This window comes from Elgaria multicarinata, chromosome 3 (genome assembly GCF_023053635.1).
Source record: "Elgaria multicarinata webbii isolate HBS135686 ecotype San Diego chromosome 3, rElgMul1.1.pri, whole genome shotgun sequence".
Taxonomy (NCBI): Eukaryota; Metazoa; Chordata; class Lepidosauria; order Squamata; family Anguidae; genus Elgaria; species Elgaria multicarinata.
This window is the reverse complement of record NC_086173.1, coordinates 160,121,910-160,144,354: the sequence shown is the minus strand read 5'-3', so window position 1 is coordinate 160,144,354 and position 22,445 is coordinate 160,121,910. Positions and strand designations below refer to the sequence as shown.

The 22,445-nt window shown below is 44.4% G+C and overlaps 1 protein-coding gene across 1 annotated transcript in view; it reads right to left on the bottom strand.

The window, feature by feature from the left end:
- The window catches only part of LOC134396123 (uncharacterized), a 176,166-nt gene that overhangs the window by 64,208 nt on the left and 89,513 nt on the right, over window positions 1-22,445 (bottom strand). The window contains 2 exon segments of the mRNA XM_063122484.1: window positions 2,856-3,394; window positions 3,548-4,619. Of these exon segments, the coding sequence (XP_062978554.1) occupies window positions 2,856-3,394; window positions 3,548-4,619 (1,611 nt within the window).

Here is a 22,445-nt window from a genome sequence, read left to right as displayed (position 1 = left end):
GGGAGAGTGGCTTCCTGGCGTGCAGCGCCAGCCCTGCTTGCTCCGACCTGGGGTCCTGTAGAATTGTGGTAGGTGAATTGCATGCTGGGAGTTGTAGTAGAGGCAGGGAGGGGAGCTGGGAGGGAGAGGAAGAGGATGGTCGGGAAGATTGGAGCCAGTGTTGGTTGGAGTCTCGGTTTTAGTGTAGGCTGAGAATAAAGTAGCATTTCAGAAGCTGTCTCTGGCATTTCAAGATGCTTGCAATGCAACAGTTCCTCGCATCCCCCCTTCCCCAAGGGCCCTTCCTCATCCCAGGTTTTGGTCGCTCCCTCTGCTGAGTTTCCCCGACGTCGACTCCATCTTCCCTTTCAGCTCAAGCAGCTGCAGGGAGAGGAAGCAACTCGCAGAAGAGCCTCTGATCACAACACCCCTGCAGAGGAGGTGGGCACGGTCCCTGGGGCGGAGTTCTCACCCGGGGAAGAAAGACCAGACACCCCACCTCCTCCACCAAAATAAAGACCCAGCTTGTTCTGCCAGGAAGCTGAATGTCAGAGGACAGAGGCTCTTCTCCCTTTGCACAAGATTAACTGAATATTTCAGTACTTCTTATATTACTTATTATTATTATTATTATTATTATTATTATTATTATTATTGGGCTACTACCTGGAATGACAGTGTTGAACTACAAATTGGAGATGGCCCTGGGAATTAAAGGTAAGAAATCTACAAAAGAAGCTGCTGAAATGTTCAGCATCTGGAGGAAAGGAAGGCACTTTGGGACTGGACCACTGAAAAGTTGCAAGCAAGAAATCCGTGTTTTGTTTTGACTTCAAAGGACTCATTGGTGCGTTCATTTGTATTGGATATCTGTGACGCGTTTGCATAATGTAATGCTTATTAAAAGCATATTTGTTCAAGTTCTCTCTTTGCAGGTTTTAGACTGATGAAGCCCCGGAGGACTCACATGAGGAAAACTCAGCATATACTGATGGCAACGAAAGGCAACAAAACCCATCTTTTTCATGTTGAGATTCCTGGGGAGCAGAGGCTGGTGGCTCTGGTTCCGGTGGGCCTCTGAATCCATTCCAGGCTTCAGTCCGATATAAAATGAACTAGCTTAAAATTGCAATATAAAAGCTGAAAGCTACAACCAAAAAGAAAAAGAGAAAAAAAAAGCCTAGCAGCAATTGAGGGATTTAAAATACAATAAGAGATTTAAGACAACAGAAGTTACATGCATTATCATAGGAATAGTCACAATATTAATCTTTATGTATTTATTTGCCATGTTGGTCTAAAACAAATTCCAGAGTGGTGCACATAGGAATAAAACAGTAAAAAGAAAGAAGATACAAAACAGTAAATTGAATTTTGTTGAATTTAAAACAAACGAACAATATCAACAGTGGCTGGTCAGTTGAGGAAGGCTTCCTGGAAAAGAGTCCTTTTCAGAGGAGGCAGAAGCAGCCTAGTGTTGCCACCTGCCTAACCACAAGGGGCAGGGAGTTCCAAAGGGAAGGGGCCACCACACTGAAGGCTCTTCTCCCGCTGGACTCCAATCGGGACAAAGGTCCACGCAGAGCCACCGGGAGCCGGCCCTCCAATGACCTCAGTCCCAGGGCAGGGTGAAAGTAGAGAAGGCGCTTTCTCATGGATCCCGATCCCAAACTGTTTAGGGCTTTGTACGCTACCCTCTTAAACCAGGCCCTGTACCCGATACGGAGCCAGTACAGTCCCTTCAGCACAGGAGTCACATGCCGAAAAGGAGCAGCCCCAGACAGCTGCTGCGTTCTGCACTGTCTCCAGCGTCCGGAGCACCCTTAAGGGCAGACCCAGATGGAGCGCATTGCAGTCATCCAGCCTTGAGGTTCGTAGCGCCTGCACCTCTGTGGCCATGCCATCCCTGTCCCGGACAGGGTGCTTTAGTCAGCTCTTTATCGTTCAATGTGGGCGGTGTGGACGAAACCGAGTCCACTTCTGCTCAAACCTGGAAACCAATTGATCATTTTCCTAATCAGGCAGGAGCATCAGAGAAGGCTTCTGGCTCAGCACATTCACATATTTCTTGCGGTAATCAGCAGGGTGGGTTTGCTACCCTTCCAGGCATATTTCGCACAACGTTCTCAGGAACTTGCAAGATGGGGCCAAGAGACGAGGCCTTTGGGGCTACTGATTCCACCGCTTGTAACAAAAAAGAGCCGCTTCGCTTGCACAGACTGCACGCGCCTGTCCAGGAGAAAAGACACCTCTGCGGTGCAGCTCCACCACTCTCCTCCTGATCGCCCTCCAAGGTCTTTGGGAATCTGGAAATGACCACAGCGCAGGACACCATACGACACACAGAAGGCCAAAATAACTCCTCTGCCCGGCCCTTAACAGCTCTCATTTCCCAACACACTGGTGGCTCAGTGAAGCTGAGAAGCCCTCGACAGATCTGTTAGGCTGAACGCGGCATGGATATTTGTTTTTAATTCAAGGTCTTTCCTGCTGGGCTTGCTTCTTTTAAATGAAATGGCTGTCCTCCATTTGAAGATCTTCCTTCTTTCCGGAAACTGCTGGGATTGAAAAAAATACTTCCTGTGTCTCTTCCTTGATGTGATTTCAGGTACTTATAATGTTGGAAGTTCTTCCAGTATGCTAAGAAATGCATTTAAAGGATTTCTCCCTATAGTGGATTCTTTGATGCTGTTTAAAGTTTCTACGGTGAATGAAGCTCTTCTTGCACTCTAAGCATTTATAAGGCTTCTCACCAGTGTGAATACTTCGATGTCTTCAAAGGTTGTATGGTCATTGAAACACTTTCAGCATTATAAACATTTATGGGCTTCTCGCCTGTGTGGATCTTGTGATGGGTGTTAAGGTTTGAGCTGTACCTGAAACTCTTCCCACACTCTAAGCATTTATAAGGCTTCTCTCCTGTGTGGATCCTGTGATGGGCATCAAGACTTGAGCTCTGACGAAAACTCTTCCCACACTCTAAGCATTTATAAGGCTTCTCACCAGTGTGAATACTTCGATGTCTTCTAAAGGTTGTAGGGTCATTGAAGCTCTTCCCGCACTCTAGGCATTTATAAGGCTTCTCTCCTGTGTGGATCCTGTGATGTTTTTTAACGCTATCTCTAGAACTGAAACTCTTCCCACACTCTAAGCATGTATAGGGCTTCTCTCCTGTGTGGATCCTGTGATGGGCGTCAAGGCTTGAACTCTGACTGAAACTCTTCCCACACTCTAAGCATTTATAAGGCTTCTCTCCTGTGTGGATCCTGTGATGGGTGTCAAGGTGTGAGCTCCGACTGAAACTCTTCCCACACTCTAAGCATTTATAAGGCTTCTCTCCTGTGTGGATCCTGTGATGGGTGTCAAGGCCTGAACTCTGACTGAAACTCTTCCCACACTCGAAGCATTTATAGGGCTTCTCACCAGTGTGGCTCCTGTGGTGATATTTAAGGCTATTTCTATTACTGAAACTCTTCCCACACTCTAGGCATTTATAAGGCTTCTCTCCTGTGTGGATCCTGTGATGATTTTTAAGGCTATTTCTATCATTGAAACTCTTCCCACACACTAAGCATTTATAAGTCTTCTCTCCTGTGTGGATCCTGTGATGGGTGTTAAGATCTGAACTCTGACTGAAACTCTTCCCACACTCTAAGCATTTATAGGGCTTCTCTCCTGTGTGGTTCCTGTGATGTTTTTTAACGCTATCTCTAGAACTGAAACTCTTCCCACACTCCAAGCATGTATAGGGCTTCTCTCCTGTGTGGATCCTGTGATGGGTGTTAAGGTCTGAACTCTGACTGAAACTCTTCCCACACTCTGAGCATTTATAAGGCTTCTCCCCTGTGTGGATCCTGTGATGGATGTTAAGGTCAGAACTCTGACTGAAATTCTTCCCACACTCTAAGCATTTATAGGGCTTCTCTCCTGTGTGGATCCTGTGATGAGTGTTAAGGGCTGAACTCCGACTGAAACTCTTCCCACACTCTGAGCATTTATAAGGCTTCTCCCCTGTGTGGATCATGTGATGAGTGTTAAGGTTTGAACTCTGACTGAAACTCTTCCCACACTCTGAGCATTTATAAGGCTTTGCCCCTGTGTGGATCCTGTGATGGGTGTTAAGGCTATTTCTATAATTGAAACTCTTCCCACACTCTGAGCATTTATAGAGCTTCTTCCCTGTGTGGATCCTGTGATGTCTTTTAAGGCTGTTTCTATAATTGAAACTCTTCCCACACTCTGAGCATTTATAAGGCTTCTCCCCTGTGTGGATCCTGTGATGTCTTTGAAGGCTCTTTCTATAATTGAAACTCTTCCCACATTCTAAGCATTTATAGGGCTTCTCTCCTGTGTGGATCCTGTGATGGGTGTTAAGGTCTGAACTCTGACTGAAACTCTTCCCACATTCTAAGCATTTATAGGGCTTCTCTCCTGTGTGAATCCTGTGATGGGTGTTAAGGTGTGAATTCTGACTGAAACTCTTCCCGCACTCTAAGCATTTATAGGGCTTCTCACCAGTGTGGATCCTGTGATGTCTTTTAAGGCTCTTTCTATAATTGAAACACTTCCCACACTCTAAACATTGATAAGGCTTCTCTCCTGTGTGGATCCTGTGATGGGCATCAAGACTTGAGCTCCGTCTAAAACTCTTCCCGTAGTCCAAGCGTTCATAGGGCTTCATGCCTTTGTGAATTCTTTCATGCAGCCTCCCATCAGCTGAAAGAAGACACCCAAGAGATGGTTATTTCATTTATCAGAGGAGCCAATGATAATCAAGAGAACTGAAAACTAGTGTGGCCCACAAATTCATTTTTTTTTAATGTTTACAGGTGGCCTTTTAGGACATAGTGGCCTGGTCTCCACATCATGCAGCAACTCTGGGTAACCCTGAGCATTCTGGTGTGTTCAAGCCTCATTGCGGATGGAGCAAGAACAAAGCCCTGGTGATGAGTGTGGCTAGTGGGAGGAGGGGAGAGATCCAAGCTGGGAACAGGGAGGCCTTTGGGAAAAGGCAGAAAGAGAGGGAGAGAGACGTTCCTTCTGTTAGCATAACCACCTCCATTTTCTAAAAGAAGCTGTATAGTATCCATTATACACTAGGCGAAATGTCACGTACCAGGGCGTCTTCAAGGGTGTCTTCAGGTCTCTTTTTTATCTAAACATAAACAAGAACCCTGGCTCCAGTTTTATTCCAAGTGCTGTTGTGTCAAAGTTAACTCTCTGTAATTCACTGTCAGGCCAAAGGTATTGTTTACAGAACTGTTTAGCATAATTAGCTATGCCCCAGTGTTATGTTCTGATTGGTTAATGCTGCTACTGGGCCCTGCCCCTTGAAAGCTCAAATACTGTACCATATTCCCTATGTCTTTTGTCTGATTGCTCCCTTTGAAGAGACCAGGCCTTGATTACTAATCAATAAAGCGCTTTTGAACCCTCTGTCACTGGAATGGTGGAGTCGTGCTTAAGGGCTGTTTGGATTTCGTCCTTGGGTGAGAAGAACATTGATCTAACAAATGGTGCCGTGACTCGGATCTACCCCATGTCGGATTCATGCCTGCCAGTGGAAGGGAGAGCCTAGATTGAGGAAGCGATCGCCAAGAGAGATTTCTCTTGCCTCTAGTAGGTTGAATCATGCACTGTGCAGACATGGAGACCAAATTGACGGGACCATTCGAGCCAAGGTTACAAAACCGACTCCACCCCGACAGATGGAAGGGAACAGGCAACAACAATTTGCAATCAGACGTGATTAGAAAGGGCGAAGACGGGAGACGGCTATTTGGTGAGTGAAACCTTTAATCCCTAGGACCCTGACACGGGAAATGGAGGGAGTGGGTGTTCACAATTGACCTCAGAAATGGGAAGCTTATAGTCTGTATTGGAAAAGAGTCCCTGAGCCCATTGTTTGTTGTCTTTGGGAAAGCTTTCATTGAAATTGTGAGTTTGAAACTGTAACAGTGTAACAATGAGTTAAAAATGTTTGTGACTGTGAACGGATGTCTTTTTAATGTTAGATTGCCCCCTTGTGGATCTTTTGAACTTGATCCAAAGTTAATTTCAGCTGTGTCATTGGAATCAATTTGCAAACATAGAAATGTAATTAAGTAAATGTACCTCTCAAAGGATCGCCCTTTAGTGTTGGAATGTGAATTACAGAAAAGTTGGTGTTGTGTTAAAGTGAAAGAAAAAAGAATTGTCAGTTTGTGTTTTCCACCCGGCCCAAGTGAAAGAAATTTAATGTTTTTGTTTCCCTCCTACGGATCCCCCTTCGCCTCCTCCTCCCTAGTGTTTGTTGCTTCTCCTATGCTTAGCAGCTACAGATAAGCAGAAAGAATGTCCAGTGAAAGTAGTCCAAAGATTTTGAAGACTTTGTGTATTTTGTCTTTCACAAACCTCAGATAATTAGAAAATGTAGAACCCCACTTTCACGGAAGAAATGTCTTCCATAGCTTTGAAGATTCACTGCCTGAGTTAAAAAGCTCAAGAAAATGTATAAAGTGGAGAGGAGAGAGAGAGAGAGAGAGAGAGAAGGCTGTGCAGAAGAGATAGTTTGAAAGACTTTTAAAAAGGTTGTTTTGGTTGTTTTGAAAAGATGTTGAAGTGAAGTTGAAAAAGGAAAGTGTTTGAAGGTTAGTGTACGTGGCATGGTTTTTGACCGGAAGGAAAAGGAGGGTGAAAGAGCCCTGCCTTGAAAAAGTTAGTGAATGGACAATCTTGCGCCCTTTGCTGACGAAAATTGGAAATACTGAATTGCTATATTTTTGTGTGTGTTTTGAATGTTGTGTTCTGAAAATTGCCCAGTGGCTCTTTTTTTTGGGCAGAGATATTCTAACTAAGTTGTAGGCCCAAATTTCCTTTGGCCTAATAGAACTTTCGAAATGCTTTGAGCCCTGAGCCTGAGCCCTAAATGCAACTACAATTGAAGCCTAAAAGCACCCCTGTGTTCTTGCATTAGTATCCTTTGAAATTAGAAGTCAGAAGAAGAATACAGCTATTGCTTTTTAAAAATGGACTTGTGAAATGATTAAAGCAATTAAAAACTCCAGCTTGCATTACTGTGTTTGCACTACCAGCCTCAAGTGTGCTGTGCCAAAAACGTGGCACAGACCAGTGGAGTACAGTAGAAGAAGCTGACACCTGAACCCTGCCTGCCAGTCCAGATATGAGATCAACCTCCTCGTGGACCCAAGGCTCGCCTCATTGAATCCTGCCACGTTGATACCTGAACTACAAAGAAGAAGTTCCAGAGCATGAATGCCTTGAAGTCTTGCAACTTGGCACCAAACCTCGCCCAGACCTATATGATGACCTCGAGTTGTTTACTGATGGATCCAGCTACAATTGTACAACAAGCAGCTGAACTCGTAGTATGCACAGAAGCCCTGATGCTTGTTTCAGGCAAAAGACTATATTTACAGATTCAAAATATCACATGGACAGATTTGGAAAGAAAGAAGATTTGTGACTGCCCATGGAGCAGTGACCCATGGAGAATTAACAGTTGATCTGTTAGAAGCCCTGATGTTGCCAAAAGAATTGGCTAATTTGTCTACAAACAAGCTGCCATGATTGGAGCTAGCCCATTTCTCAGTATTTGAGGAGGAGCTAGAAAAGTAAGCCAGATTCCCAGGGAGCGAGCGAACAGGAAGAGCAAACAGGAGTTTGGCAGGGGAGGCCAAGGGGGAGGCCTCTAAATAATAATAATAATAAAAATAAATAAATAAATAAAATAAAAATAAAAAAGAGGTGGGGGAAAAAAGAAAAGCATAAAGAGAAAAAAAAAACCCCACAAAACCACCACCAAACAAAAGCAAAAAAACCCCAAAAGATTACTTTCCCTTAAGACATCCTCATATAGTTGTGTACCTTCAGAGAGGACACAACAAAGCAAAGGCAATTCTACTATAATCAAAAAGGAAAAAAACAAAAGCAGAAATCGACATTATGGATGGAAAGGAGTCCCTAGAGGTAGTGACCTGCAAAGGGTGTGCAATGTTCGTGTTTCTGCCTGAGCTCAACATGGCGTACACCTGCAACAAGTGCAAGCTGGTGGCACTTTTGGAAGAAAAAGTGAGAGGACTTGAGCAGCGAGTGTCCACCCTCCAAGGAATAAGAGAAGTCGAGGAGTTCTTAGACCGAACGGTGGAACTGCAACAGCAACAAGAAGCACATGAGATTGAAGAACAACAGCCAGCTGAAGCAGAAGTGGAGTATGCTGAGGGGAGGAAAGCCAATGAAGAGGAAACTCCCTGGAAAAGAGTGACAGTTAGAAGAGGAATTAGAGGGCGTTCTGCACCGGTGGAGCCATTGCAGTTAAGCAACCGCTTTCAGCTTCTGGAGAATGAGACTGAAGGACAGTTTGCAGAGGAAGAAGTACAGGAGGCACCATGCAACAGTGACCAAGAGACAGAAGGTAGGTCAACCAAGAAGAAGCGAAGAGTAGTCGTTGTGGGAGACTCCCTGCTGCGTGGGATTGAAACCCAAGTATGTCGTGAAGACCCATGGACTCGCCAGGTGTGCTGTCTCCCTGGAGCACAGATTAGAGATGTGACTGAAGGGTTACCGAAGCTCATAAAGCCCACGGACACATACCCCTTTCTTCTCATCCATGTGGGAACAAATGATGTCGCCAAGCAGAGCTACAAAGAAATCATTTCAGACTTTGAAGTTCTGGGAAGGAAACTGAAGAACTTTGGGGCCCAGGTAGTTTTCTCATCCATCCTCCCGGTTCTTGGAAGAGGATTAGAAAGGGAAAGAAAAATACTCCGGATGAACGACTGGCTTCAAAAGTGGTGCCGTTGTGAGAGTTTTGGATTCTGGGACCACGGGCTACGCTACTTGGAACATGGACTGCTGGCAAGGGATGGGTTGCACCTCACAAGGGCTGGAAAGAATGAGTTCGGCCACAGCATGAAGAACTTCATCAGGAGGGCTTTAAACTGAATCTTGCGGGGGTGGGAGACGTAAATTTTGAGGCAACAATGGATGAAGGCCAATGCACCACAGTACAGAGAACAGCTCCAACAGAGTCCCAAAATAGTGTCTGCAACAAGGTAGGAACAAAGCCAGACTATAAAACACATGGTCTTCGATGTCTATATACTAACGCCCAGAGCATGGGAAACAAACAGAATGAACTTGAACTCTTATTACATGAAGGCAAATACGACTTGATAGGTATAACTGAAACTTGGTGGGATGACTCCCATGACTGGAATATAGCAATTGAAGGATATAACTTGTTCAAAAAGAACAGAAGAAATAGAAAGGGAGGTGGAGTTGTACTATATGTTAAAAATACCTATCCCTGCACAGAAATACAGGCGGATGAGATTGGGAGCCCCGTCGAGAGCGTCTGGATTAAAATAAATGGGGCTAGGAATAAAAAGAATATGATAATCGGAGTCTACTACCGACCACCCAATCAAGGAGAAGACGAGGACGAAACTTTTGAGAAACAAATTGCCAGTGTTTCAAGGAAGTGTGATGTAGTAGTGATGGGGGACTTCAATTACCCTGATATCTGTTGGGAGACCATTACTGCCAAAAGCGGCCCTTCCAAGAAATTCCTGACATGTATGGGTGATAACTTTCTCCTACAGAAAGTGGTGGAAGGAACTAGAGGGTCAGCAATCCTTGACTTGTTATTGACCAATAGGGATGACTTAGTGGATAAAGTGGCAGTTACGGGAACTCTGGGGGAAAGTGACCACGTCATACTTGAATTCTTGATTATGAAGGAGACAAAAGTCGAGCGTAGCCATACACGTACTCTGGATTTTAGGAAAGCTGATTTTAATAAACTCAGAACTATAATAACTAAGGTCCCGTGGCAAGGGAGCCTAAAAAGAAAAGGAGTGCAGGATGGGTGGGAGTATCTAAAAAATGAAATTTTAAAGGCACAGTTACAAACAATTCCAACAAGGAGAAAAGATAGAAGACAACAGAGGAAACCAATGTGGCTCCACAAAAAGCTTATTGATGAACTGAAAACAAAAAGGGATACATATAGGAAGTGGAAGGAAGGCCAGGCTACAAAAGAAGAGTACAGACAAGTGGCGCAGAAGTGCCGAAATGGCGTCAGGAAGGCTAAAGCTGTGAATGAGCTGAGATTAGCGAGGGATGCTAAAAGCAATAAAAAGGCTTTCTTCATATACGTGAGTAGTAAAAGACAGAGGAAAGAAATGGTGGTTCAACTGCTTAATGAGGATGGCAAATTGATAACAGACGACAAACAAAAGGCTGAAGTGCTCAATTCCTACTTTGCCTCGGTCTTCTCCCAAAAGCGGATCTATGACCCCCCTGGAAAAAGTGAAGCAGAAGTTGAGGGGGCAGGATTGCAGTTTGAGATTGATAAACAAATGGTCAAAGAACACCTCATTTCCTTGAATGAGTTCAAATCCCCAGGGCCCGATGAACTGCATCCAAGAGTAATGAAGGAGCTAGCGGAAGAACTCTCAGAACCTTTGTCTATTATCTTTGCAAAATCATGGAAGACGGGTGAGGTGCCGGACGACTGGAGGAGGGCTAACGTTGTCCCTATCTTCAAAAAGGGCAAAAAGGAGGAACCTGGGAACTACAGACCAGTCAGCCTGACATCCATCCCTGGGAAAATTCTGGAGCAGATTATAAAGAAGTCAATCTGTAAACACCTTGAAATCAATGCAGTGATTACTAGAAGCCAACATGGATTTGTCAGGAACAAATCCTGTCAGACTAATTTGATCTCATTTTTTGATAGGATAACCTCCCTTGTGGACTGTGGGAATGCTGTGGATGTCATATATCTTGACTTCAGCAAAGCTTTTGACAAAGTACCACATGACATTCTGATTAACAAACTAGCTAAAAGTGGGCTAGATGGAACAACTATTAGGTGGATCCACAGTTGGCTACAGAATCGGACTCAAAGAGTACTTATCAATGGAACCTTCTCAAACTGGGGAGAGGCAACGAGTGGGGTGCCGCAGGGCTCAGTCCTGGGCCCAGTGCTCTTCAACATTTTTATTAATGATTTGGACGAGGAGGTGCAGGGAACGCTGATCAAATTTGCAGATGACACAAAATTGGGTGGGATAGCTAATACTCTGGAAGACAGAAACAAACTTCAAAGTGATCTTGATAGGCTGGAGTGCTGGGCTGAAAACAACAGAATGAAATTTAATAGGGATAAATGCCAAGTTCTACATTTAGGGAATAGAAACCAAATGCACAGTTACAAGATGGGGGACACTTGGCTCAGCAATACTACAAATGAGAAAGATCTTGGAATTGTTGTAGATCACAAGCTGAATATGAGCCAACAGTGCGATATGGCTGCAAGAAAGGCAAATGCTATTTTGGGCTGCATTAATAGAAGTATAGCTTCCAAATCACGTGAGGTACTGGTTCCTCTCTATTCGGCCCTGGTTAGGCCTCATCTAGAGTATTGCGTCCAGTTCTGGGCTCCACAATTCAAGAAGGACGCAGACAAGCTGGAGCGTGTTCAGAAGAGGGCAACCAGGATGATCAGAGGTCTAGAAACAAAGCCCTATGAAGAGAGACTGAAAGAACTGGGCATGTTTAGCCTGGAGAAGAGAAGATTGAGGGGAGACATGATAGCACTCTTCAAATACTTAAAAGGTTGTCACACAGAGGAGGGCCAGGATCTCTTCTCGATTCTCCCAGAGTGCAGGACACGGAATAACGGGCTCAAGTTAAAGGAAGCCAGATTCCGGCTGGACATCAGGAAAAACTTCCTGACTGTTAGAGCAGTGCGACAGTGGAATCAGCTACCTAGGGAGGTTGTGGGCTCTCCCACACTAGAGGCATTCAAGAGGCAGCTGGACAACCATCTGTCAGGGATGCTTTAGGGTGGATTCCTGCATTGAGCAGGGGGTTGGACTCGATGGCCTTGTAGGCCCCTTCCAACTCTGCTATTCTATGATTCTATGATTCTATGAATCCACCTTATGAAAAAGAAGACTTGGAATTAGCACAATAACTCAAGTTTTCAAGAACCCAGAAAGATGGGATTTGTTACCCCTGATGTGCCAAGAATCATCATGACCTCCCTGTTTAAAGATCAGGTGTTTAAAGACCTCACAAGATGGGCATTGATCAGCCTCTTCAATGACTGAAAGACTTTTTGAGAACCATGCTCAATAAATGCTCAGTGAATTGTTTTTACTGGCTTCATTTGTAAATGTATCAAAAGAAAAGCCCCTGCAGACATGGACTTGTTATCCTTTTTTTAAAGAATTCAGATTGACTTTGTTGAAATGTAAAAGTTTTTTTGAACACCTACTTGTTTTTGTTCAGGTTTTCTTGCCTGAAACCATAGAAACAGATCTAAAAAGCTATTTTACTTCTTAGGTAGTGTAGAATATGGCACTTTTGTCCTAAAATTAGGCTGGCATCTCATGAAGATTCCAGTCTGGTAGGCAGATAGAGTTAATAGGACCCTGAAACAAACCCTAGCAAAAATTAAATTAGAAATTTCCTTGAAATGGGTGGATGTATTTCCTATTGCATTGTTAAAGTCAGAAAAGGTCTTAAATTGTTTCATTTTGAACTAATGTTTGGCTTTTCCCCTCAGTTTTTAGTGGGGGAACAAGAAAAAAAATAAATAGGAATTGGGGAATGTTTTATTCCAAGAATATGTAATTGCCCTGTAGTTTTCTCTTTTTCAGCTCCATCGTTATGCTTCATCGTCAGAGATTGTTCCAGCCTGCCTGTTTAAAAGTAGGACCCCAGAAGTGAAAAAGTCCTTACTGCATTGTACTTGTAAGTAATTCTGCTGTGAAATTATTAGAGACAGATAAATGGACACATTGTTCTAAAATAAAGCCTCCCCTGGCCCCGCGTGCCAGAAGGACACAGGCAAAGCAAAGGTCATCTGACTTCTGGTGCACCGGAAGCCACCAGCAACACAGGCGAAGAAACCAGCACGGAGCAACCTAAGTACTCAGCCCAACATTTAAAGGACACTAAAGTTAAATTTGATAAGTAAAACTAATGAGCTTACATGTGTGTGAAGATTGTGTAGCTGTAATTTTGATAATTCTTACTTTAGTAGTTCCAAGTGTTTCTTTAATTGCCATAGCAAATGTTTTTAAGAAAGGATTTGTGCCTTTTACCACTCATAAGTGACTTGGCTTCGTTCCACAATTGCCAAATGTTCTTTGCAAACGCTTATCTTCCTGCCTTGCAAAAGCTTGTGATCACCACACAAGCCAAAATATAAGATAGTTAAAGGTTCAGAATTGTGTACACATATTATGATTCTACCCAAGGACTTTTAGAGCATACGTTAGTTGTAAATGAAAGTTAACAAAGGATCATAGAATAGCAGAGTTGGAAGGGGCCTACAAGGCCATTGAGTCCAACCCCCTGCTCATTGCAGGAATCCACCCTAAAGCATCCCTGACGGTTGGTTGTCCAGCTGCCTCTTGAATGCCTCTGGTGTGGGAGACCCCACAACCTCCCTAGGTAACTGATTCCACTGTCGCACTGCTCTAACAGTTAGGAAGTTTTTCCTGATGTCCAGCTGGAATCTGGCTTCTTTTAACTTGAGCCCGTTATTCCGTGTCTTGCATTCTGAGAAGAGATCCTGGCCCTCCTCTGTGTGACAACCTTTTAAGTATTTGAAGAGTGCTATCATGTCTTCCCCCAATCTTCTCTTCTCCAGGCTAAACATGCCCAGTTCTTTCAGTCTCTCTTCATAGGGCTTTGTTTCTAGACCTCTGATCATCCTGGTTGCCCTCTTCTGAACACGCTCCAGCTTGTCTGCGTCCTTCTTGAATTGTGGAGTCCAGAACTGGACACAATACTCTAGGTGAGGCCTAACCAGGGCTGAATAGAGAGGAACCAGTACCTCACGTGATTTGGAAGCTATACTTCTATTAATGCAGCCCAAAATAGCATTTGCCTTTCTTGCAGCCATATTGCACTATTGGCTCATATTCAGCTTGTGATCTACAACAATTCCAAGGTCTTTCTCGTTTGTAGTATTGCTGAGCCAAGTGTCCCCCATCTTGTAACTGTGCCTTTGGTTTCTATTCCCTAAATGTAGAACTTGGCATTTATCCCTATTAAATTTCATTCTGTTGTTTTCAGCCCAGCGCTCCAGCCTATCAAGATCACTTTGAAGTTTGTTTCTGTCTTCCAGAGTATTAGCTATCCTACCCAATTTTGTGTCATCTGCAAATTTGATCAGCGTTCCCTATACCTCCTCGTCCAAATCATTAATAAAAATGTTGAAGAGCACTAGGGCTGAGCCCTGCGGCACCCCACTCGTTGCCTCTCCCCAGTTTGAGAAGGTTCCATTGATAAGTACTCTTTGAGTCCGATTCTGTAGCCAACTGTGGATCCACCTAATAGTTGTTCCATCTAGCCCATTTTTAGCTAGTTTGTTAATCAGAATGTCATGTGGTACTTTGTCAAAAGCTTTGCTGAAGTCAAATACTGAATACTGCTGAATGCTGAATACTGTGATGTCCACAGTATTCCCACAGTCCACAAGGGAGGTTATCCTATAAAAAAAAAAAAATGAGATCAAATTAGTCTGACAGGATTTGTTCCTGACAAATCCATGTTGGCTTCTAGTAATCACTGCATTGATTTCAAGGTGTTTACAGATTGACTTCTTTATAGTCTGCTCCAGAATTTTCCCAGGGATGGATGTCAGACTGACTGGTCTGTAGTTCCCAGGTTCCTCCTTTTTGCCCTTTTTGAAGTTAGGGACAACGTTAGCCCTCCTCCAGTCGTCCGGCACCTCACCTGTCTTCCATGATTTTGCAAAGATAATAGACAAGGGTTCTGAGAGTTCTTCTGCTAGCTCCTTCATTACTCTTAGATACAGTTCATCGGGCCCTGGAGATTTAAACTCATTCAAGGAAATTAGGTGTTCCTTGACCATTTCTTTATCAACCTCAAACTGCAGTCCTGCCCCCTCAACTTCTGCTTCACTTTTTCCAGGGGGGGGGGTCATAGACCCGCTTTTAGGAGAAGACCGAGGCAAAGTAGGAATTGAGCACTTCAGCCTTTTCTTTATCGTCTGTTATCAATTTGCCTTCCTCATTAAGCAGTTGAACCACCCACTGATGATCTATTTAGATGGCTCACTAGTTAATTATCCAATATGGAGTAGTTAAAAGAGGGATTTCTTGCATTGTATTTTGTTCCATTGTAATGATTTTGTTTATCCTTGCTTTTTGCCTTCCCTGTATTTTGTCTTTTGTGAAAAATCTTGCAAAATCTGTAATCCACCAGCAAATGTATTTGCATTGTGAAGCCTTAGCCACAGATGATCTAAAAGAAGCTAGCAAGCTTAAGTTTTGTATTGCTTTAAGGGGGGAAACGTTAGCATAACCACCTCCATTTTCTAAAAGAAGCTGTATAGTATCCATTATACACCAGGCGAAATGTCACGTACCAGGGCGTCTTCAAGGGTGTCTTCATGTCTCTTTCTTATCTAAACATAAACAAGAACCCTAGCTCCAGTTTTATTCCAAGTGCTGTTGTGTCAAAGTTAACTCTCTGTAATTCACTGTCAGGCCAAAGGTATTGTTTACAGAACTGTTTAACATAATTAGCTATGCCCCAGTGTTATGTTCTGATTGGTTAATGCTGCTACTGGGCCCTGCCCCTTGAAAGCTCAAATACTGTACCATGTTCCCTATGTCTTTTGTCTGATTGCTCCCTTTGAAGAGACCAGGCCTTGATTACTAATCAATAAAGCGCTTTTGAACCCTCTGTCGCTGGAATGGTGGAGTCGTGCTTAAGGGCTGTTTGGATTTCGTCCTTGGGTGAAAAGAACATTGATCTAACACTTCTGACCCTTCGCTTGAATAAACTCATCGTGAAGGCCAGACAGCAGTGCAACATTCATTTTATAATGGAGGTCTGGTTAAAGAAAAGTAATTCACAACCTAGCTGAGCAAGGCGGTCTACAAGGATACGGGGTGGAGAATGTGGAGAGGGAGACATTTTTCTCCCTCTCCCACCGTAATAGAACCCAAATGGGGTCCTGTCAAGGAGCTGATGGGTGGGATGGGTGTGAAATTCAGGACAGTTCAAAGGAAGGACTTCGGCTCACAGCACAGAGTCAAACTCTGGAATTCACCAGCACAAGATGTGGTGTTGGCCACCGACTGGGATGGCCTGAAGAGGCTGTTGGAGCATTTCCTGGAGGGGAAGGCTATCGAGGGCTACCAGTTTTGAAGGCTAAGTCCAATCACCAGGGTCAGAGGCAGGAAGCCTTTTGAAACCAGTTGCTGGGGAACATGGGCGGGAGGGTGCTGTTGCACCATGTCCTGGTTGTGTGTCCCTGATCGACAGCTCTTTGGCCACTGTGTGAACAGAGTGCTGGACTAGATGGACCCTGGGTCCGATCCAGAATCAGGCCCCTTCTTACGTTCTTCTAACCATTTCTACCGCTGCTGAGAAAACCAAGAGGTCTTTCTGGCGTAGGTTTTCCGACCAAGACTCATTTCATCACAAACCCAGGAAGGAATCTGGGATGTAAACTGACCGTTTCCTCCAAGACCCTTCCTGGCGTTGAGGCCCCTGCCTTCTCCATGGCTCGGCCCAAAAGGAGTCCAGCGACTGGGAGGTTACTGAACCACGTCCCAAAGGGTCCCTCGGTCCCAGGCTCATATCTGCTGATGCCTCTGCTTCTTCGGCCAAACAAGGAATGGACCTTCCCCCTTTCTTTCCTGCCAGGAGAGGAGATCCCAGCTGGGAACAGGGAGGTCTTTGGGAGAAGGCAGAAAGGGAGACGTTCATTCTGTCCCTTTGCTCTGTCCCAAACATCCAGAGCATCTGAAGCCCCTCCTGTCTACAGCAGCCCAAAACAGGGTCAGAAGAAGGAGGCCACCCTCACAATGCAGGTGAACACCACTGTTAATCTGGTGTTAAAAGGGTTAAATTATGCTGCAAGAAGAAGGCTACATCAAGTGAAATATTGATGATCTGATCTGGAATGGGGTAGCTTGAGTGAGGGTTTTGGGAAGATTTACAAGTCCCCCTGAAAGACCCCAGACTCATATCTGAAATACCCCCAGAGGTATATTCCAGACCCTTGAGCCACGGATCTGAAAACCTTGAAGTTAATTCCATGCTAATTAATGTTATACCATTAATTAAGACTCTAGCTAAGACTTGCAGGACTGTCTTTGAAGAAAGGGGGGGAAACCCACAGTGGACTTTTACAAACAGTTTCGTAGAGCACGTTCAAGGCCACAGTGAGCTGAATGAGAGAGCTGAGCATGCTCAGATGTCCACAAGGAGGGGGAAAAACCTGTTTCGAGATCTTGTGCACCTGCTGATAAGAGAAGGTCCTCACTCGAAGTTGGACGTGGAAAGTCATAATACTAAGCAAATGTGACACTTGGGAGGAGGTGTTTGGGCGGATATGACCAAATATGTCTGAAGAAGAACATGAGCTCAAAGAAGATGTGCTATACGCCAGTCAAGATACGACGCCCCAATGGCAGCCATGTTTCCGAGGTCCCCATGAGTATAACACGTGAGACATTGGGGAGGGGGAGACACCTAACTTCCGATTGGTGAATGGGTGGTCTCAGCACGTGTTCGTGCCAATTGTGATTGGGAGATGGTGGTCTCCTCACTCGTGGACCCCCACCTTAGGGCCAGAACAAGTGTATAAAAGCACAGGTAGCAGAGCTGGAAGGCAGAGTTTTTTATTTTATTTTATTTTTATTTTTTTTTGGAATTTGGTTTATTTATTTATTACATTTCTATACCGCCCAATAGCCGGAGCTCTCTGGGCGGTTATTTGCTTTTCAACTTCACCTTGGACATTTGGAGTGATGCAGTTGAGTAATTATGAATTTCTTTATGCCAATAGACTTTGGGACTTGGAATATTTCCCTGGAAGTTTAGATTCTGGGACTTGGACTTATTTTCTGCAGCTGGAACTTGAAATTATTTCCAAGTCTTAGAAGTTCTCTGACTTCTGCTTTTCCTTTTCACATGCCCAGAGGAATTTAGTAATGCTTCAGTATAGCTTTTAGATTCAAATAGTGTGCAAGAGGAAGAACAGGGAGGGTTAACGGCTATGCTTTAGTATAGTAGAAGGTGTTTTAGTTTAGCTTGAAACCACAAGTAACAAACAGAAGCGGATAAGGAGGAGTCATCACAATGCTAGAAGCTTATTAGCTAAGTTTGTAATACCTGCTTTGGCAACAATCTTGTATTTGCATTTCATTCTCTTTTCTTGTAACCAGAGAGAGAGATTGTATAGTATATAACCACCATGCCAATGGTTTTGCAAGTTTTACAATAGATTCTACTTTACAATCACGTCTGCGGTGACGCTTGTCGGCTGGGATTAAATGTTTGTCTGTTTGGATCAGCACTGGTTACCCACTGGGGTGTTTCGGACCCATTTGGTGTAGGTTCTGAGGTTAAAAAGGACCGAATATACAACCATGACACGGGGGGTAACTGGAGATAGCAGGGGAGGGGGGAGCCCGGGGGTTCCTCCCAATCCTAAGGTGCTCAGACCCAAAGCTTCCTCTGGATCACAACCAGAGAAGGGCGAAGAGGACAGAGCTGTGACCCACAGCCTTGAGGTTTTTTGGTTTTTTAATATAGATTTTTTGGAGGAAGGGGCCCTTGCAAATTTTAGAATCAGTTTCTGGTGCTTCAGGGCCCTGCATATTTAAAACTCATTTTTAAAATTCAGTTTCTGATGTTGGAGAGCTGCATAGTTTTAGAAAACACCGCCTGCATGCAGCGTTACAAGGACCTCATTCAGCAACCAAGGGAATGGAAGCAAAGGGAGGCATATTTTAGGAAAACGATCCTAGTTATTCATACTCACATGCAGGCACCACGTGGGGAGGGGGGTGAGCAGCCCAAGCCGGTGGGGGCCGGTGGGGGACTATGGAGACGGTCCCCTTTGCTCACGGATATGACGCCTCTCCGCCGCTCTTGTGAACCGGTCCAGTTCTGATCCTGGGAGTCTTCTGGGTCCCACCCTGGGCGGCTCCAGAGCCGAAGCACTAACCCTGCGGAGGAGGCTGCCTGGCCTTGCGCTTCCCCTGGCTTGCTCCTGCCTGAGTTCCTGTGGAATTGGGGGAGCTAGGGGTGGCGACAGCTGACAGAAAGCTCTGGCGTGGGCTGGTCCATGAAGTCACGAAGTCAGAAACGACTGAACGAATAAACAACAACAACGTTGCATGCTGGGAGTTGTAGTAGAGGCTCCAGAGCGGAAGCACTACCCCTGCGGAGGAGGCTGCCTAGCCTTGCGCTTCCCCTGGCTTGCTCCTGCCTGGGTTCCTGTGGAATTGTGGTAGGTGTATTGCATGCTGGGAGTTGTAGTAGAGGCATGGAGGGGAGCTGGGAGGGAGAGGAAGTGGAGGGTGGAGTCTGGCAGATGGGAGCCAGTGTTTGCTGGTGTCTCAGTTTTAGTGTGGGCTGAGAAGAAAGAAACATTTCAGAAGCTGTCTGTGGCATCTCAAGATGCTTGCAATGCAACAGTTCCTCGCATCCCCCCTTCCCCAAGGGCTCCTCTCATCCCAGGGCTTGGTCGGTCCCTCTGCTGAGTGTTCCCCAACGTCGTCTCGGTCTCCTGTATCAAATCAAGCAGCCGCAGGGAGAGGAAGCAACTCACAGAAGAGCCTCTGCTCACAACATCCCTGCAGAGGAGATGGGCAGGGTCCCTGGGGCAGAGTCCTCGCACAGGCGAGAAAGAACAGACCCCTCCTCCTCCTCCAAAATAAAGACCCAGCTTGTTCTGCCAGGATGCTGAAAGTCAGAGGACGGATGTGACATTACGGGCTCTTCTCTCTTTGTAGAAGATAATTTGAGCTGATTTTTGTGTGCAGGAGAATTTCAAATGGGGAATCAGTTTTGCATCTTTCAGATTATTATTATTATTATTATTATTATTATTATTATTATTATTATTACTGGGCTACTATCTGGAACGACAGTGTTGACCATATGAAGCCCCTCCTGTGTAGCAGCCCAAATCAGGGTCAGAAGAAGGAGGCCGTCCTCACAACGCAGGTGAACACCACGACACAGGGGGAAACTGGAGACAGTGGTGGGAGGGGCAGTCAGGGGGTTCTTCCTACTCCTAAGAAGCTCAGACCCAAAGCTTCCTCTGGATCACAAGCAGAAAAAGTCGAAAAGGGCAGAGCTGTGCCCCACAGCCTTGAGGTGTTTGCTTTTCTTAAAACATAGATTTATTGGAGGAGGGGGTGGGTCCTTGAATCTTTTAGAATCAACTTCTGGTGCTTCAGGGCCTTCCATATTTAATAAAATCTTTTTTAAAATTCAGTTTCTGCTGTTGAAGAGCTAACATAATTGTAACCATCAATTGATTGAGGAGTTGTTCCTTGCATAATTAAATAAAATCCTTTCCTGGTAAGGTTGGGTCCTTGCCTGTTTTGAGAAATCAATTTCTGGTGCGGTGAAGAGTTCCTCTTTCTCACAATTCAATAATTCATCATGCTATAATAATGCCTTGTGTAGGCCAAGCATAAGGTCAGGAAACACATGCAAGCATTGGAGACCCCCAGGTCTCTTCGTCACCCTTCGAGAAACTAACTTCATCAAGGTTGCAGCATGATGCTGCAACCTCGATGAAACTAAGCGGGGTCTAGGCCTGATCAGTTTCTCGAAAGGTGACTACCTGGGAACCCCATGTTCATTGATTCCTGTATTGAGCAGGGGGTTGGACTCGATGACCTTGTAGGCCCCTTCCAACTCTATGATTCAATGAGAAGATGTTACCCAATTCTTATATATATATATATTTAATACTTCAACATACATCAATACAATAAAAACAATACTACATAATACATAAATTATCAGATAACATTTGATAACATATATTCTAGCTTATTATAATAACATAATCATACTTAACATAAATTACTTTCCTCTGAAGCTGGCTTCCGACAAGTTAACAAGGCCTCTTGACCCACAGACTGCTGTCAAAATAGGCCAGGAGCCGAAGCTGGAAGGAGGCCTGGTGTTAACCGATGGCATCCTTGGCCAGTTGCCAGGGCCCACAGCTGTGATGATATCTGCCCCCTCCCACACACACACATCATTGGGACGCCATTTAGAAATACCCACAATGCCCCAGAGTGATGCTATGTCACAGAGACATCTTGGGGAATGTCAGCAAAACAGGAAGGGCCCCACTACCTTAAGAGGTGGGAAAATTCAGGCCAGGTAGAGAGAATCTGGCCAACCCAGAGAGCCAATCCCTGGCCTTGTCCACATGGCTGTGCCCCCTTCTCCTGGCACCACCACCCCTTTTCACCACACACGATCATTTGGTGGTTTTCCGCCTTTTTGTGCAAACGTCATGCTATTCTAAAAGGTTTCAATGCTTTAGACTGTTAGTTATACTGTTAGTTTTACCCTACCCTGTGCCTGTTTACCCTACCCAGTGCCTGTTTCCATTATCTTCCCCTCCTTATTCCTTTACTATGATTCTATTAGAATGTAAGCCTATGCGGCAGGGTCTTGCTATTTACTGTTTTACTCTGTACAGCACCATGTGCATTGATGGTGCTATATAAATAAATTATAAATTATAATAGTTGCTGCCATTATGAGCCTGAAGCTAAAGTATGCTGGAATTTTATTTTTGTATTTTTGTCCCTGACCAGGTTGCCTTGGGCCTGGCCTGTTTTGCTTTGACCCCTCTCCCAGGTTGTGTCTCCCCTCCCCACGGAACACAGTGGGGCTTCTTTCCATGTCAGCATGCATGGGGCTGCGTCTGAATCGTCACACTGACCGTGCACCTCTGCTCCATTCACTTCCATGCAGACAAGTTGAGATTTTACCACTTAGGGCGGAATTCTAAGCATGTTTAGACAGGGAAAGAAGTCCTACAACTCCCAGCATTCCCTATACAACATGTCTGGGGAATGCTGGGATTTGTAGGATTCTCCCCCCCCCCCCCCCCGGTTTAAACATGCGTGGGATTGCACCTTTCCTAGTGCAAAATCAGCTGAGGACCCAAATCAACCCAGAAACTGAAGGGACATGCGTGACTAAAACCGTTCTATCTCTAAGTTTCGGCTCTTGAGTGTCTAACATAGAGACAGAAAAAGTTAAGAGTGATATATGGGCTAAATTGATGGTTTCAATGTACTTCCTTTTCCTCCTCCTCCTTTACCTCCTTTATTATTTATTTATTAGATTTATTTACTTATTACTTTCAATAATAATAATAATAATAATAATAATACATTTATTTATTACCTGCCTCTCCCTCTCCTTTTTCTTCTATTTTTATCAGTCTAAGGGTTCATTTATTTTTATTTATTTATTATATTTTTATTGTTTCCTTTTTTTAAAAAAAATATTATTTAATACTTCAATATACATCAATACAATAAAAACAATACTACATAATACATAAATCATTAGCTAACATTTGATAACATATTTTCTAGCTTATTCTATTAACATAATCATACTTAACATGC